We start from the raw sequence: 19,005 nt of genomic DNA, 5'->3' as shown, positions 1-19,005 counted from the left end.
ACACACTCCCCCACTCTCTCTCTCTCTTTCTCTCTTCTCGCTCTCTCTCCTATTGGGTACCGAGGCAAGCAGATAGCAGAGGAAGGGTGCGGGGGTTGGCTCTGTTGATGTCTTATAGTGGCCTAATTAGAGATACTATTTCAATGAATTGGGAGAAATTTGAATAATTTTGGTATCATGTACACATCATCTTACAGTAACAGCAGCAGGAGGCACAACGTGTAACTAGTCAAATGAGAATGACACCCGGGTGCTGTAATATTACATGGAAGATATTTTGCTTATAGCACATTCATAACACAACATGTATTTTTAACTAAACCATCATCGTTGTTAAATCAAGTGACATTCCCCACATTTCACAAATGTATTACTGTATGTTAGTAAATTAATATGAACTTGGCCTACACCTCTACAGTCTTCTGGTGAATATTGCTTTTCTAAACCAACTTTACAGCCAACCTGTTTAATCTACTGAAATCATATAGTTTATGCAACTGCTGCAATGCCATTTACTACACTCTATGCACCTTACATTAGGAATCATAGCATAACTGTAGTGTAGACTATTACTATAACTTCATTGGAATGTGAATGTTCATATTTTATCCATAGATACAATTACATTCCTTTATCTCCCCGCAGACTCCTCCTCCCTCCTGCTCCCCGGTTTTCTCTCCTCCTCTCGCTCACTCCTCTCCTCTTTCAAAGGGTGCAAGAGTGTGAACAACTCGTCCAACAAAGCATGTTACACTGCAGACATGACTTTTCCGTCGGAAAGCGAGAAAATCGTGATAAACTGCGGGGGGATGCGGCATGAAACCTATCGAAGCACACTAAAAACGTTGCCCGGTACCCGCTTATCTTGGCTTACCGAGTCAGACGCCTTTAGCAACTTCGATTACGACCACAGAAACGACGAGTTCTTCTTTGATCGCCACCCATCCGTCTTTTCATTCATCCTCAACTATTACCGCACAGGGAAGTTGCACTGTCCGAAAGATGTGTGCGGCCCGCTGTTCGAAGAGGAGCTGGCATTCTGGGGCATCGATGAGACGGACGTGGAGGCGTGTTGCTGGATGAATTACCGCCAGCACAGGGACGCAGAGGAGGCGTTGGACAGCTTTGAGAATCCCGAACCGGAGTTGGCAGAGGATGACCCAGCGCTACCAGGACATGAATGGGACATGAAAAGACTGTGCTTGCATGAGGACGGAAGTAAAAAGACTTGGTGGGAAATCTGGCGGCCCAGAATGTGGGCTCTTTTTGAAGACCCCTATTCCTCAAAATATGCCCGGGTGAGTGACTGTTTTTTTCTTCATTGATTGCTTTAAATGTCATATTTGTCATTTCAACTGTGACAACTAACATCTGAGTTACAATAGGTTGTTGAAAGTTTATAACATTAGCTTTCCATGATCAACCTATATGCATAGTTGTTATGAATAATTAATTCTAGATTTTCATTCAAGCGATCATAATCGAGCAGGTAGGCTATGACTTCCTTGACAGTTTGCTTGTGTTAAGTAGCAATATATAGACTCACGGATACAGAGTAATTCATTGTGATAGCAAAGGAAAAATGATATGGCTGCTATTTTAATTTCAGACTGTAGACTATCGGCTAGCCTACGTGTTGATATTATTTCGCTATGAGGGTGCTGCCTAATCAAACAGTTGCCATCGATATTAATCACACATTTTTTAAATTCATGATTTAATATTAATATTAGCTACATAATTTAGCCTGCTACAAGAAGTTCCATACCTGCATCCAAGCTAAATGTTTTCTCCGTTTCACTCCCGTTTCACTCCCTTATCCTACCTAACCTACCCAACATTCTCCATTATCCTGTTTAATGATGCGCCTAGGTATGACCTAACCTACCCAACATTCTCCATTAGCCTGTTTAATGATGCACCTAGGTACGACTTAACCTACCCAACATTCTTCATTAGCCTGTTTTATGATGCGCCTAGGTACGACCTAAACTACCCAACATTCTCCATTAGCCTGTTTAATGATGCGCCTAGGTACGACCTAACCTACCCAACATTCTCCATTAGCCTGTTTTATGATGCGCCTAGGTACGCTTTATTTCATGTTATTTATTCAAATCAAATCAAATTGATTTGTATAGCCCTTCGTACATCAGCTGATATCTCAAAGTGCTGTACAGAAACCCAGCCTAAAACCCCAAACAGCAAGCAATGCAGGTGTAGAAGCACAGTGGCTAGGAAAAACTCCCTAGAAAGGCCACAACCCAGGAAGAAACCTAGAGAGGAACCAGGCTATGTGGGTTGGCCAGTCCTCTTCTTGCTGTGCCGGGTGGAGATTATAACAGAACATGGCCTAGTTGTTCAAATGTTCATAAATGACCAGCATGGTCAAATAATAATAATCACAGGCAGAACAGTTGAAACTGGAATAGCAGCACGGCCAGGTGGACTGGGGACAGAAAGGAGTCATCATGTCAAGTAGTCCTGAGGCATGGTCCTAGGGCTCAGGTCCTCCGAGAGAGAGAAAGAAAGAGAGAATTAGAGAGAGCATACTTAAATTCACACAGGACACCGGATAGGACAGGAGAAGTACTCCAGATATAACAAACTGACCCTAGCCCCCCGATACATAAACTACTGCAGCATAAATACTGGAGACTGAGACAGGAGGGGTCAGGAGACACTGTGGCCCCAACCGATGACACCCCCGGACAGGGCCAAACAGGAAGGATATAACCCCACCCACTTTGCCAAAGCACAGCCCCCACACCACTAGAGGGATAGCTTCAACCACCAACTTACCATCCTGAGACAAGGCCGAGTATAGCCCACAAAGATCTCCGCCACGGCACAACCCAAGGGGGGGGCGCCAACCCAGACAGGAAGATCACATCAGTGACTCAACCCACTCAAGTGACGCACCCCTCCTAGGGACAGTATGAAAGAGCCCTAGTAAGCCAGTGACTCAGCCCCTGTAATAGGGTTAGAGGCAGAGAATCCCAGTGGAAAGAGGGGAACCAGCCAGGCAGAGACAGCAAGGGTGGTTCGTTGCTCCAGAGCCTTTCCGTTCACCTTCACACTCCTGGGCCAGACTACACTCAATCATATGACCCACTGAAGAGATGAGTCTTCAGTAAAGACTTAAAGGTTGAGACCGAGTTTGTGTCTCTCACATGGGTAGGCAGACCATTCCATAAAAATGGAGCTCTATAGGAGAAAGACCTGCCTCCAGCTGTTTGCTTAGAAATTCTAGGGACAATTAGGAGGCCTGCGTCTTGTGACCATAGCGTACGTGTAGGTATGTATGGCAGGACCAAATCAGAGAGATAGGTAGGAGCAAGCCCATGTAATGCTTTGTAGGTTACCAGTAAAACCTTGAAATCAGCCCTTGCCTTGACAGGAAGCCAGTGTAGGGAGGCTAGCACTGGAGTAATATGGTTCTAGTCAGGATTCTAGAAGCCGTATTTAGCACTAACTGAAGTTTATTTAGTGCTTTATCCGGGTAGCTGGAAAGTAGAGCATTGCAGTAGTCTAACCTAGAAGTGACAAAAGCATGGATTAATTTTTCTGCATCATTGTTGGACAGAAAGTTTCTGATTTTTGCAATGTTACGTAGATGGAAAAAAGCTGTCCTTGAAACAGTCTTGATATGTTCTTCAAAAGAGAGATCAGGGTCCAGAGTAACGCCGAGGTCCTTCACAGTTGTATTTGAGACGACTGTACAACCATTATGATTAATTGTCAGATTCAACAGAAGATCTCTTTGTTTCTTGGGACCTAGAACAAGCATCTCTGTTTTGTCCGAGTTTAAAAGCAGAAAGTTTGCAGCCATCCACTTCCTTATATCTGAAACACATGCTTCTAGTGAGGGAAATTTTGGGGCTTCACCATGTTTCATTGAAATGTACAGCTGTGTGTCATCCGCATAGCAGTGAAAGTTAACATTATGTTTTCAAATGACATCCCCAAGAGGTAAAATATATTGTGAAAGCAATAGTGGTCCTAAAACGGAACCTTGAGGAACACAGAAATTTACAGTTGATTTGTCAGAGGACAAACCATTCACAGAGACAAACTGATATCTTTCCGACAGATAAGATCTAAACCAGGCCAGAACTTGTCCGTGTAGACCAATTTGGGTTTCCAATCTCTCCAAAAGAATGTGGTGATTGATGGTATCAAAAGCAGCACTAAGGTCTAGGAGCACGAGGACAGATGCAGAGCCTCGGTCTGATGCCATTAAAAGGTAATTTTACCAACTTCACAAGTGCAGTCTCAGTGCTATGATGGGGTCTAAAACCAGACTGAAGAATTTCGTAGACATTGTTTGTCTTCAGGAAGACAGTGAGTTTCTGCGCAACAGCCTTTTCTAACATTTTTGAGATGAATGGAAGATTCGTTATAGGCCGATAGTTTTTATATTTTCTGGGTCAAGGTTTGGCTTTTTCAAGAGAGGCTTTATTACTGCCACTTTTAGTGAGTTTGGTACACATCCGGTGGATAGAGAGCCGTTTATTATGTTCAACATAGGAGGGCCAAGCACAGGAAGCAGCTCTTTCAGTAGTTTAGTTGGAATAGGGTCCAGTATGCAGCTTGAAGGTTTAGAGGCCATGATTATTTTCATCATTGTGTCAAGAGATATAGTACTAAAACACTTGAGTGTCTCTCTTGATCCTAGGTCCTGGCAGAGCTGTGCAGACTCAGGACAACTGAGCTTTGAAGGAATACGCAAATTTAAAGAGGAGTCAGTAATTTGCTTTCTAATAATCATGATCTTTTCCTCAAAGAAGTTCATGAATTTATTCCTGCTGAAGTGAAAGCCATCCTCTCTTGGGGAATGCTGCTTTTTAGTTAGCTTTGTGACAGTATCAAAAAGGAATTTCGGATTGTTCTTATTTTCCTCAATTAAGTTGGAAAAACAGGATGATCAAGCAGCAGTGAGGGCTCTTCGATACTGCACGGTACTGTCTTTCCAAGCTAGTCGGAAGACTTCCAGTTTGGTGGAGCAGCAGTAAGGCCTCTTCGGTACTGCACGGTACTGTCTTTCCAAGCTAGTCGGAAGACTTCCAGTTTGGTGGAGCAGCAGTGAGGGCTCTTCGATACTGCACGGTACTGTCTTTCCAAGCTAGTCGGAAGACTTTCAGTTCGGTGTGGCGCCATTTCCATTCCAATTTTCTGGAAGCTTGCTTCAGAGCTCGGGTATTTTCTGTATACCAGGGAGCTAGTTTCTTATGAGATATGTTTTTAGTTTTTAGGGGTGCAACTGCATCTAGGGTATTGCGCAAGGTTTAACTGAGTTCCTCAGTTAGGTGGTTAACTGATTTTTGTCCTCTGGCGTCCTTGTGTAGACAGAAGGAGTCTGGAAGGACATCAAGGAATCTTTGTGTTGTCTGTTAATTTATAGCACGACTTTTGATGCTCCTTGGTGGGGGTCTGAGCAGATTATTTGTTGCAATTGCAAACGTAATAAAATGGTGGTCTGATAGTCCAGGATTATGAGGAAAAACATTAAGATCCACAACATTTATTCCATGGGATAAAACTAGGTCCAGAGTATGACTGTGACAGTGAGTCGGTCTAGAGACATGTTGGACAAAACCCACTGAGTCGATGATGGCTCCGAAAGCCTTTTGGAGTGGGTCTGTAGACTTTTCCATGTGAATATTAAAGTCACCAAAGATTAGAATATTATCTGCTATGACTACAAGGTCCGATAGGAATTCAGGGAACTCAATGAGGAATGTTGTATATGGCCCAGGAGGCCTGTAAACAGTAGCTATAAAAAGTGATTGAGTAGGCTGCATAGATTTCATGACTAGAAGCTCAAAAGACGAAAACCTCTTTTTTTGTTGTTGTAAATTGAAATTTGCTATCGTAAATGTTAGCAACACCTCCGCCTTTGCTAAATGCACGGGGGATATGGTCACTAGTGTAGCCAGGAGGTGAGGCCTCATTTAACAAAGTAAATTCGTTAGGCTTAAGCCAAGTTTCAGTCAGGCCACACATTAAGATTATGATCAGTGATTAGTTCATTGACTAAAATTGCCTTTGAAGTAAGGGATCTAACATTAAGTAGCCCTATTTTGGGGGCCAAGGTGCAGGACAGCAGAAAGGCTCAGGGTCAGTGGCAGGCAGAGTAGGCAGGCGGGCTCGGAGTCAGGACAGGCAGGGGTCAAAACCAAGAGGGTGAGAAAAGAGAGACTTGAAAAAGCAGGAGAAGAGACAAAATGCTGTTGGGCTTGAACAAACAAGAGGAACTGGCACAGACAGACAGACAGAAAACACACATGGTGATAAGTGGGGAAGATGGGCGACACCTGGAGGGGGGTGGAGACAAGCACAAGGACCGGTGTAACAGATCAGGGTGTGACATTAGGGTGAGTTTGGGTGATTGTGGAGGCCAGGCCATCTGATGCAGCACTCCATCACTCTCCTTCTTGGTAGAATAGCCCCTACACAGCTGTGTTGGGTCATTGTCCTATTAAAAACAAATGATAGTCCTACTAAGTGCAAACCAGATGGGATGGCGTATCGCTGCAGAATGCTGTGGTAGCCATGCTGGTTAAGTGTGTCTTGAATTCTAAATAAATCACATCACCAGCAAAGCACCCCCACATCATCACACCTCCTCCTCCATGATTCACGGTGGAAACCACACGAGGAGATCATCTGTTCACCTACTCTGCGTCTCACAAAGACACGGCGGTTGGAACAAACACCTCCCATTTGGACTTATCAGACCAAAGGACAGATTTCCACCATTGCTCGTGTTTCTTGGCCCAAGCAAGTCTCTTCTTGTTGTAAGTGTCCTTTAGTAGTTGTTTCTTTGCAGCAATTTGACCATGAAGGAGTGATTCACTCATTCTCCTCTGAACAGTTGATGTTGAGATGTGTCATTTCTTTGGGCTGCAATCTGAGTTGCAGTTAATTGTCGATTTCTGAGGCTGGTAATGAACTTATCCTCTGCAGCAGAGGTAACTCTGGGTCTTCCTTTCCTGTGGCGGTCGTCATGAGAGCCAGTTTCATCATAGTGTTTGATGGTTAATGCTACTGCACTTGAAGAAACTTTCAAAGTTCTTGAAATGTTCCGGATTGACTGACCTTTTTGTCTTAAACTAATGATGGACTGTCATTTGTCTTTGCTTATTTGAGCTGAAATTAGCTTGTGCGAGCAAGGAGGCCTACAAACCTGACTCAGTTACACCAGCTCTGTCAGGAGGAATGGGCCAAAATTCACCCAACTTATTGTTGGAAGCTTGTGGAAGGCTACCTGAAACCTTTGAGCCAAGTTAAACAATTTAAAGGCAATGCTACCAAATACTAATTGAGTGTATGTAAACTTCTGACCAACTGGGAATGTGATGAAAGAAAGAAAAAGCTGAAATAAATCACTATTATTCTGACATTTCACATTCTTAAAATAAAGTGATGATCCTAACTGACCTAAGACAGGGAATGTTTACCTGGATTAAATGTCAGGAATTGTGAAAAGCTGAGTTTAAATGTATTTAGCTAAGGTGTATGAAACTTCTGACTTGAACATCTTTGGCCTTGCCCATTCATGCTCTTAATGGCACAAATACAAAATCCATGTCTTAATTATCTCAGGATTAAAAATCCTTCTTTAGCCTGTCTCCTCCACTTCATCTACACTGATTGAAGTGGATTTAACAAGTTACATCAATAAGGGATCATAGCTTTCACTTGGATTCACTTCGTCAGTCTATAGTATGTCATGGAATGTTTGGCCAGGTTTTAGAATGGCTGTCATGTTAATGCCTTTATTCTCAACATTTTGGCGATGTAACAATATGAAAGCGCCTGCGACAATTCCCTGTGAAATGAACCACTTTAAACAAGCAAAACCGAATAGGGGATTTAACAGACTATTTATTGATTAGCATTCAGGATAATGTGTATCCAAATCTATACTGTGTTGTTGTGTCAACAAAATCCATATCTGCTTTCACTGAACATCTTCATAGGTTTTTGAGAACTATCATAAATTAACAGCACAACGTGGAAGTGTCAATTGACACTTAGCAACGACTATGGAGGGGAAAGTGGCGCTCTCGGAACGTTCCGGCAGAAACTGCATAGGCCCAACTCTCTCTCTATATATGCCTCTGGGTTACACTTATTCAAGAAATTACTTGAACCAGGCCCATTTAAAAAATAAACGATGACTTATGAGCAGGGGCGCAACCTTGGGTTTAGAAGTGGGGGGGACATAATTGTTATTTATTTTTGTTTGTTTTTATCCAGTCGGATAAACACTCCAAACAGCCTACCTGACCGCTCGGAGGCGTCCGCATGGCCCTAATGCACACCGTTGACTTGGCGGACAAAAATGCAATTTCAGAATGTTGAATGTTTGTCAGTAACTACTGGTATATCTAATTTGTTGTTTATTATGTACATCATATATTTTGAACCATGGTTGGGCTCATTTAGAATTGAAGGCAGTCAATTCAGGAAGTGATTTGACTTGATTATTTATTGTTGTTGTAAACAAGTAGTGGTGCAGCGGTCTACGGAACTGCATTTCAGTGCTTGATGTGTCAATATAGACCCGGGTTCGATCCCAGGCTGTGTCACAACCGGCTGAGGCTGGGAGTTCCATTGGGCAATGCACAATTGGCCCAGTGTCGTCCGGATTAGTGGGGCGTTTTTGGCTGGGGAGGCTTTACTTGGCTCATCATACTCTTGTGGCACCTGAAGGCTGACTTCGGTCGTCAGTTGAACAGTGTTTTCTCTGACACATTGGTGCAGCTGTTTTCTGGGTTGATCGGGCGGGTGTTAAAGAAGAGCGATTTGGCATGTCATGTTTCGGAGGACGCATGACTTTGCCTCCCAAGCCCATTGGGGAGTTGCAGCGATGAGACAAGATTGAAATATGGGAGAAAAAGGGGTAAAATACAACAAAAAATGAACTTTTCTAATTTTCATAATTAGCTTCTACTTTTCAGTTTATTGAGTATTCTTTGAAAATAAGTGCCCTTTGTAAAATTATTGAATAGTATTTTTTTTTGTTTACTTCCTGAATTGACTGTCTTCAATTCGAATTGAGCCTAACCCTGTTTTGAACCTCACCCATACCTTTTTCAAAACTATTGTGCCCTCCAATCCCAAACTATGATGGCTCTGATATAATCTTATCGCATTGTTCCCTCTTTCAAGCCTCACACATACAGTATGACTGTATGTGGCTGTGTTGGCTATATGTGTTGTTGAGGCAGCGTTTGCATATCAGTTGAGTGTTCAGACCCCCTGATCTCGTGGTTCATTGTTTGCTGTTCTTTTCCACTGTGTTCAGTGTCAGAACGCAACAATGCTGTCATAAACACAAGTATGACCCAGCGCAGCACCAGAATAGGGTGTATCTAGAAAACACTGACCAGAAAATTAAAAGGTAGCCTGTCAATAGGGTTTATTGGACAAAATGCTTGGGGAAGGGTTTGGGTGACTTAGCCATATTTCAGTGAGGGACATTGCGTTCATTTTCGGGGACCTCGGGACTTGGAAGCTTGAATTCTCAAAGGAGAGAATGAGCGAATGGTATGTTTGGGACAGAAGTGGAGGCTTTCAAATAAAATATAATTGGTGTAGATATCTAAATTGGCGTAGAATCTGAAAGCACTCGTACTTCCACCCAGCATGTACAATAACATCCTTCTGTCCTCGTTTAGCATAGACTGCTTGTGGGCTCTCTATTTTTTACTGGGTCAGTTCCTATTTTGCATAGTCTTATGAGTTTTTTTCATACCATATTTCTGCCCTGAAGCAACTCCACCTCCTACTCCGTGCAGTCTGGGTTTGTTGCGACACGTGCTGAAGGTGACTGGGGATTGTTTGAGAGTTAGCGAATCATGGTGAGCCTCCCAGCCAATCATGGTGTGATCTCACTCTTCTCCTCTCCTCACTGCACTGTGATTGGAGGAGATCCCCAAGGACCCCTGCTCTGATTTCCATGACATCACCATCAACATCATCAAGGGACTCCAGAGCCAGGGTTTCTTTCATTAGAAGGGAACCACTCACTCAAGATCATAATTGTGACATTAGTGCTAGTACGAACTCGGACCCAGGTGCAAAAAAACACAGCAGGCAGAGGTAAGGGTACATCCAGAATATTTAAATAAGGACTTCATAGCAAAACAACAACGCAAGGGCACACAATAACACTGAACTAAACATGAGACCTGAGCACCTGGCCCAGTCCACAGAGGAACCTAAATAGTCATCCAGCAGGTGATCCCAATAACCCCAATCAGGGTCACCTGGATACTAGATGTAGCCCAAGGTTGCTCTCCAGTGGTAACCTCAGGTAGCACACTAAAGGGAGAAAACCTGACCTGTGACAGGACCCACACCCTTCAAGGAATGGATCCCGACGTTTCACCAGCTGAACGTCGACGGAAGTCCCGGGGTACAAAATGTCCCGGGCCGGAACCCAGGAACGTTCCTCGGGCCTGTAACCCTCCCAGTCCACGAGATACTGAGACCCTCGCCAGAACTGACGACTGGAGAGGATGCATCATATCGTGCAGGCTGGCTGTCCCGCTATCATGCGAGGTGGAGGCCGAGTGGCCGGAACCAGAGGACTGAGTCTGGAGATGTGGAAGGTGGGATGAACCCTCATGGACCGGGGGAGGCAAAGGCAATAGGCCACTGGATTGATGCATCGTAGAACCTTGAATGACCCAACGTACTGGGGAGACAACTTCCTAGATTCCACGCGTAGAGGCAGATCCCTAATAGACAACCAGGCCATCTGACCTGGATGCAGGAGGGGACTCGGCGGTGATGATGGTTGGGCTGTCATAGAACATGAGCTGAGGACCTCAAGAGCGCTGACCGAGCCCTCTTCCAGGTCCGGCAGCAACGAGAGATGAGGTGTTGAGCGGACGGAACCGTCACTTCAATCTCCTGATCTGGAAACAGATCTGGGGTTGGGGGGGCTGGTAACCGTACAACACCTGGAATGGTGACAGGCCAGTGGAGGAACACTAGAGAGTGTTGTGTGCATACTCCAACCAGGGAATGTGCTGGCTCCAAGTGGCGGGGTTGGCGGACACACAGCACCGTAAGGTGGTCTCCAGATCCTGGTTCACCCGCTCAGTTTGACCGTTGGACTGAGGGTGATAACTCGAGGACAGACTGGCTGATGACCCCAGAATAGTACAGAATGCCCTCCAACTTCTGGAGGCAAATTGGGAGCACAGGTCAGAGACTATGTCCGGAGGAAGTCTGTGAAGGCGGAAAACATGCTGAATGACTAGCTGAGCATAAAATGAATGAAATGTGCCACCATGGAAAAGCGGTCCACAATGACCAGAATGACCGTGTGTCCCTCTAGGAATGGAAGGCCCGTGATGAAATCCATAGAGAGATGGGACCAGGGTCGAGAAGGTGTTGGCAGCAGATGAAGAAGCCCCAGAAGCTGCTGACGAGGAGTCTTGTTCCGGGCGCATGTCGGACAGGCAGCCACAAAGGTTTGAGTGTTCGCCTCCGCCGAGGGCCACCAAAACCTTCTTCTCAAAAACTCTAGGTGAGATGCAACGAGTGAGCCCACTGAAGTTGGACCGGGCCCCAAGAGGACCGGGCCCCAAGAGGAACAAAAAGTCTGTTAAGTGGACAGCCGTCTGGAACTGCCTCCCTACCTTGCACGTCACTCAATTACATTCTCTATACCCCAGGACACCGGCATGAGGATGAGCATCCTGGGGGTGATGGCTTCAAGCAGCCGATCCTCACTGGAGCTGGGGAACTGGCGAGAAAGGGCATCCGGCTTCACGTTCTTAGACCCCGGACGGTAAGATAACGTGAATCTGAATTTAGTGAAGATGAGAGCCCAACGAGCCTGTTGGGGATTGAGGTGTTTAGCCTCCTTGATGTAGGCCAGGTTCTTGTGGTCAGTCCAAACCGTAAAGGAATGTTCTGAGCCCTCCAACCAGTGCCCCCACTCCTTCAAAGCCAGTTTGACCGCAAGAAGCTCTCGATTGCCAACATCATAGTTCCTCTCCGCTGGAGTGAGACACCTGGAGAAGAAGGCACAGAGACTAAGCTTTTGGTCTTTCGCCGAGCGCTTTGACAGAACCGCCCCCGCGCCAACTTCAGAGGCTTCTACCTCTACCATGAAGGGAAGAGAAGGATCCGCATGAACGAGAATGAGCAGGGGTCCAATATACATGCCCAGACGAGACCTTGGTGAGCATTGTCAATGGCGCTGCCACAGCACTAAAGTTTCTCACAAATCTCCAGGAAAAATTAGCAAAACCCAAAAAACTTGCTTGACCGTGCTGGGTCGTGGCCAGTTGACCACTGCTCCTACCTTCTGGGACTCCATCATTTCACAGCCCTGAGACACGATGTACCCCAGGAAGGAGATCTGAGGAACGTGAAACTCACACTTTTCGGGTTTCACGAACAAGTGTCAGAATATGATCTGGGTCCGGTTTCCCGATAGCAATGGAACTTAGGCTTACGAGTGTTTTAACAATGTATCTTTCCTACAATGGCCAAAGATGTAACATGCATTTCCCAAAACACCACACAGAGAATTGTCACTAAGTGCATCGTTGGGGCATATGTCGATACTGATAGGATCGAAAGAAAGGGAGTGCTGCTCTTGGATCAGCTTTTTCCAATCAAATCTTTACTTAACATTTGAATTTTTTCACAATATTGATGACAATCAGCTCCTAGAGAGATATTACCACCTACTGCTGCAAATAGTGGGCAACAATATGGTTAGAGCGTTGAACTAGTAACCGAAAGGTTGCAAGATCGAATCCCCGAGCTGACAAGGTGAAAATCTGTCAATCTGCCCCTGAACAAGGCAGTTAACACACTATTCCTAGGCCATCACTGAAAATAAGAATTTGTTCTTAACTGACTTGCTTAGTTAAATGAAGGTTAAAAACAAATATTGAGGCTTTTTTATAATGCTAAATCCACTAAATCACAGATTTGGCAGATCATTGCACGATGTAAGGCTTCACATCATGAAATATGTTGAGACAAATTACAGATAGTAGCTTACAAGTAGCAACTCATGAAATGTATTTCAATGTGATGGGAAACACCTACAGCCTACTGTTAATATTTTAGCCATCTCGGTTTTCATTTGAAGCATATTTTTAAACGTCACTTGTTTGTATCAATTGCAAAGGCATTGCCAACTTTGCATTTGTAGTGAACTTCGTTCTGAAGTTATTGGCGGTCACAGAGAGATGGATAAACCATGTGATTCTATGTTTAGTGGAAATATTCTGTAAAAAGTGACGCGGAACAGCAAAAAAGCATCTAACGACCCACGTGGTTGTTCTACGAGTGGTCTGTGGCAGGCATTAGATTACGAGAGTTTCAAGTGCAAAGTAAATAACGATGGTTTTGGGAAACAGTTGGAGATTTAAAGATGCTCCTACAAATTTTGTGGCGATGAACTTAGCCTTAAGATGCTTTAAGATGCATAGCCATGACTCCACAGGAAATGTTTTGCTGCCCTGGAATAGGGTTGTTCATTTAGGAGACACTCTCAGTACCAAGCAAGTTTCTTAAGGTACACGGCGTGTCATGAGAGGAGTCATGGGAAGGGCATGACTAATGATTAGCCAACTTCCCTTTTCGGTGCCTGCATTTGGGAAATCCAAATGCAGAAATGTGCTGATCCGGTGTGGCTGTTCCGCTGGCGACAGCCCAGCCCTGCCTAGTAGCATGGGCTTGGGAAACAGTGCTTCGGCCCTCCTCGGTGACTCTCGAGGAAGGTCGGGAAATCTCTGGTGCTCTCGGCCACGGGACCTTCAGGGACTTCGGGGTGACTCGGAGGCGAGATGGAATCCCTGGACGTATGAGTGAAATCGAATTTCCTCTCCATCCATCGTTACCACAATCGGCCATCGATGTGGATGGTCAAAGTGATGAGGGAGTCAAAATCTGCGGGTAACTCCCAAGCCGCAAGCTCGTCCTTAACCTTCTCTGAGACGCCGTGCAGGAACATGTCAAACAGTGCTTCTGGGTTCCACGCACTCTCGGCTGCCAATGCATGGAAATCCAACGCATAGCTGGCTACAGTGCGGGCGTCCTGTTGGAGCTGGATTAGCTTCCGGGCAGCTTCTCTCCCGGAGAACGGAGCATCAAAGACCTTCCTCACCTCTCCCACAAACCCCTCCAGGCTCACGCATATGGCCAGCTGCTGTTCCCATATGGCGGTAGCCCAGGTGAGAGCCCTTCCAGACATCAGCGTGATGAGGTAGGCTATTTTGGAGCGATCCGAGGGGAAGGAGGCTGAAGTTCGAAAATGAGGGCACACTGAGCTAAAAACATGCCACAGTTTCTCGGCTCTCCATTAAAGCGTTCCGGAGGAGGTAACCGGGGCTCCCGGGAAGGTGGAATGGCTGGTGGTGCGGCGCTGCTAACCGCCGAGGTGCTGAGGGGCATGGCAGGCTGCCCCCCAGACGACCCACGGAATTGCTCCAGCTGTAACGGCTGTCGTGGGTTGAAGAAGGTGAGGACCAAGGTGCAGCGTCGTACGTGTTCATCTTTTATTATGAATTGAACACTGAATGGATAAAGAACAAAAGAGAATGAATGAAACAGTTCTGTCTGGTACAGAATACAAAAACAGAAAACATCTACCCACAAACACAGGTGGGAACAGGCTACCTAAGTATGGTTCTCAATCAGAGACAACGATTGACAGCTGCCTCTGATTGGGACCCATACCAGGCCAAACAGATAGAAAAACAACACACAGAACAAAACATAGAATGAAAAACATAGAATGCCCACCCCAACTCACGCCCTGACCAAACCAAAATAGAGACATAAAAAAGGAACTAAGGTCAGGACGTGACACCAGCAGCATGTCCAACACCCGGTCATGGCGCTCAGCCAACGTTTGGACCCCCTCCATCAGCTCACGAAGCAATTCCTCATGCCTACCTATGTAGGCTCCTTGGGAGGACATGGCCTTGTGCTGCTGGTCTGCTGGGTCAGTCATGGCCAGTTTGTAATATCAGGTATGAAGGTAAGACCCAGATTCAGTACATCTGTACATCTGGACTGGTATAAGGTTTATGAGTGAGTATGCATGGTTTGACTATGCTTGACGTTCAGTTCCGCTGTACTGTAGCTCTCTGTGGCACTACAAGAGTCAAGCTGGAGCCCTGCTCATTCCAATGGAAAATTACATTAGTGGGGAGGGTGCGACACTAGAACAATTCCTGTGTGACCATCTGCTAGCTCACGATGGTTCCAACACGTAAGTCGCTGTAGAGGAAAGAGCAAGCAAACAAAAAATGTCATATTGTGTCATATTGAAGGGTTATTAAAATGTCCCAGGAAGGATTTCAATTGTATAGTCTCAGATCGACCACCTTTTTAACACAATGGGCTAATCAGGGTCATACAGAATGATTCTTGGTAGTCTTAAACAAATCTACTTTGAAACAAAAGTATACACCTCACACACATTATGAGCTTTAAAAAAAGACACCTGTACCATGTCAGATATAGAGTTTTCATCATAAAAAAAACTTTGTTAATGATGAAATAGTGAAAAATATGAATAACATTCCACATGAGGCCGAAGATGGGGCTTTAGATCATCGGATGCAGGAAAAGGGCTACAGGGGAGAGACGAGGTGGGTTGGGAGAAGAGAGGTGGAGGATGAAGGGATGAAGAGGGCAAGGGGGGCTGTGTCATAAGGACAAACTACACATAGTACGCTCCAAAACTCATTTGCTTGCTATGTTGGACTCCACAGTAAAAAATGAAATGGACATGTGACGTGTTAATCATTGAGTACGATTTGTGTGTGTGTCATTTAACAACATAGTAGAGACTAGCATGTGAGAGGACTGGTTTATTAGTAACATCCTGTGGCTACCATCCAGTCTACTTCTCTCTACTCATGTCCTTGGTGTGTGTCTCCAGTGTACAGTACATATACAGTACACGTGCACACACACGTGTAGGTTACACACTCACACACTTGTGTAAATACACACACACATGTAACACACACACACGTATTCTTAAGCCCAAACACAATATTTTGAAACACACAAACTCACGTGCGTATGCAAGTCGCCACTCACACACACACACGCATCTCAATCACACCCCACGTTGAGTGACCCCTGCCTGAGTTTCCAGTCTCAGTCTCGCTCCACTGCTGGGTCTTCTTCCTCTCCCCCTCTTCGGTCTAGTCTACCTGGGGTGCTGACCTTGCCAGTGCTCCTTCCTCCACACTTCCTCCAGTATATTCAGTATATCTGGTGCTGCTTTGCCCTGCGTTTTCCCTCATTTTCCCCCAGGTAGCTGTCACCAGATCGCCCTTACCACCAAGGTAAGAGGCAGGGGTGGTGGGGGTGTGACTGGCAGCAGAGGAGTGGCTGGCGGCAGAGGGGTCCCTGTCTACCACTTGAATGAAACCCAATGGGAACTGTTTTTCTGCTTACTACAGTGTTTTACCAACACAACAAATGTGAGCCTTCCAGTTAATGCATGTATTGGGCATGCATTCTAAGTCGTAGGTGGCTAGTACGGACATTGGAACGTAGCCAAATCTGGTGTCTCCATTGCTATGGTTTCCCGTGTCTTCGTATTGTGGAGCTGTGGTACTTCATCATTCTTGCTGTCTTACTATTCAAATGTATAAACGCGCTTGAAAGTTTGCTTTCATTGTGGTATTGAGAAAAGTGCACACTAATAATACAGTATCTAAACTCAGCAAAAAAAGAAACGTCCTCTCACTGTCAACTACGTTTATTTTCAGCAAATTTAACATGTGTAAATATATGTTTGAACATAAGATTCAACAACTGAGACCTCACAAGTTGGAATAATGTGGAATAGTAATGGAATAATGTGTCCCTGAACAAAGGAGGGGGTCAAAATCAAAAGTAACAGTCAGTATCTGGTGTGGCCACCAGCTGCATTAAGTACTGCAGTGCATCTCCTCCTCATGGACTGCACCAGATGTGCCAGTTCTTTCTGTGAGTTGTTACCCCACCCTTCCACTAAGGCACCTGCAAGTTCCCAGACATTTCTGGGGGGAATGGAGGGCCATTCCCTTCGATCCAACAGGTCCCAGACCTGCTCAATGAGATTGAGATCCGGGCTATTCGCTGGCCATGGCAGAACACTGACATTCCTGTCTTGCAGGAAATCATTTACATCATCAATCATGGCATTGTCATGCTGGAGGGTCATGTCAGGATGAGCCTGCAGGAAGGTTACCACATGAGGAAGGAGGATGTCTTCCCTGTAACGCACAGCGTTGAGATTGCCTGCAATGACAACAAGCTCAGTCCGATGATGCTGTGACACATCGCCCCAGACCATGACGGACCATCCACCTCCAAATTGATCCCGCTTCAGACCACAGGTCTTGGTGTAATGCTCATTCCTTCGATGATAAATGCGAATCTGACCATCACCCCTGGTGAGACAAAACCGGACTGTTATGTGTTCAGATCCTAAACACTTGGTTTTACAGTGTTGGCAGAGTCTCGGTTCCTAAAACCCAGCAGTGTTAGGCAGTGGAGGAGCAGTATTTGGCTAATAAATCCTGTCCGTGGTGCTGAAAGAAGAGAGGGTCTAGCTCATGCAGTGGTTGTCATGGTGACACAGGCAGGTCCTGGTAATACTGAGGCTTGAAGGTCATTGGACTACATTCCTGCAATGTATATTACCCGCGTTATTCCCACAGGGAACCGTAGAGCATAGTATGCTAATTCACTGCACTTTCTCATAGATTCTATTTTATTTACCTTTATTTAACTAGGCAAGTCAGTTAAGAACAAATTCTTATTTTCAATGATGGCCTAGGAACAGCGGGTTAACTGTCTTGTTCAGGGGCAGAACGACAGTATAAAAAGGGATGGGCGGGGTTCTGGACAGAACAGAAAGTCCATACGGCACTCACAAAGCAATCTATGGACGGACATTGAGAAAGCGCAGTGAATTGGCATACTATGATCTACGGTTTCCTGTGTGGGTTGGGGGGGGACAGAGAGAATGCCTCTGGAGGTAAAAGTATGAAGTGACAGAGTGCTGTTTCACCTTTTATCTTCCACTCCTCCTCTTTTCCTTCTCTTCTACTCTCCCATCATCTCTCCTACCTCTGTCCATCCTTCATGGTTGCCTTAATGCAGTGTTCATGTAGCTACCAGGATGTTTATCTTCTTTCTACTAGACACACATGTGCGACAGCACGCTCACACATACTGTTCACACACACACACACTGTACACGTACACACCTAGGCCTACACAGATACACACTTGGAGGCCGTGATTCCGACCCAAGTTAAGAACGATATTCCCTTTTTATGCACCTTTCTATCTACGCATTTTCTGACCTTGAAATGAAGCCTGAGAATAGCATGCTATTCACCCGCTATTAGTTTTGTATTTGTATCTGCCAAAGCAGCAGCTACTCTTCCTGGGGTCTGACAAAATTAAGGCAGTTATACCATTTTAAAAACATTACAATACATTCACAGATTTCACAACACACTGTGTGCCCTCAAGCCCCTACTCCACCACTACCACATATCTACAGTCTACTGTGTGTGTGTGTGTGTGCGTGTGTGTGCATGTGTCTGTGCCAATGTTTGTGTTGCTTCACAGTCCCCACTGTTCCATAAGGTGTTTTTTAATTCGTTTTTTTAGACCTCTAGTCTCTTCACAGTCTTGGGTGAAGATCAAATAAATGAAGGTGTGGCGGAGGTGAGAGACGCCGTATTCTGACCTTGAATGAATTCCCTCATAATTCTACCACCTTTACGTGAGGTGAAACAATGAGTCAAAAGTCAAGCAACCCGTCGGTTCCAAGCACAACATCATGTACTTTATTTTTTTCAGATAGAAATAACTCAATTTTCCATGCACTGTCATTTACAAATTGCTAAGAGCTATTGATAAGAGCTAGCCGTTTGGATAAGTGGATTGTAAATATAAATGACAATTGTTTAATGTCTATACTGAACAAAC

The 19,005-nt window shown here is 45.2% G+C and overlaps 1 protein-coding gene across 1 annotated transcript in view; it reads left to right on the top strand.

The window, feature by feature from the left end:
• Positions 1-701: 701 nt before the first annotated feature.
• LOC112224085 (potassium voltage-gated channel subfamily C member 1-like) overlaps positions 702-19,005 on the top strand; it is a gene marked incomplete at its 5' end in the record, with an annotated part of 46,353 nt that continues 28,049 nt past the window's right edge. The window contains one exon of the mRNA XM_024387383.2: positions 702-1,298. Coding sequence (XP_024243151.1) covers positions 702-1,298 — 597 coding nt within the window. The remainder of the gene's footprint in view (positions 1,299-19,005) is intronic.

The sequence above is a fragment of the Oncorhynchus tshawytscha genome, linkage group LG25, assembly GCF_018296145.1.
Source record: "Oncorhynchus tshawytscha isolate Ot180627B linkage group LG25, Otsh_v2.0, whole genome shotgun sequence".
NCBI classification, from domain to species: Eukaryota; Metazoa; Chordata; class Actinopteri; order Salmoniformes; family Salmonidae; genus Oncorhynchus; species Oncorhynchus tshawytscha.
Note: the sequence above shows the minus strand (reverse complement) of the source record. Positions and strands in the feature narration are given on the sequence as shown.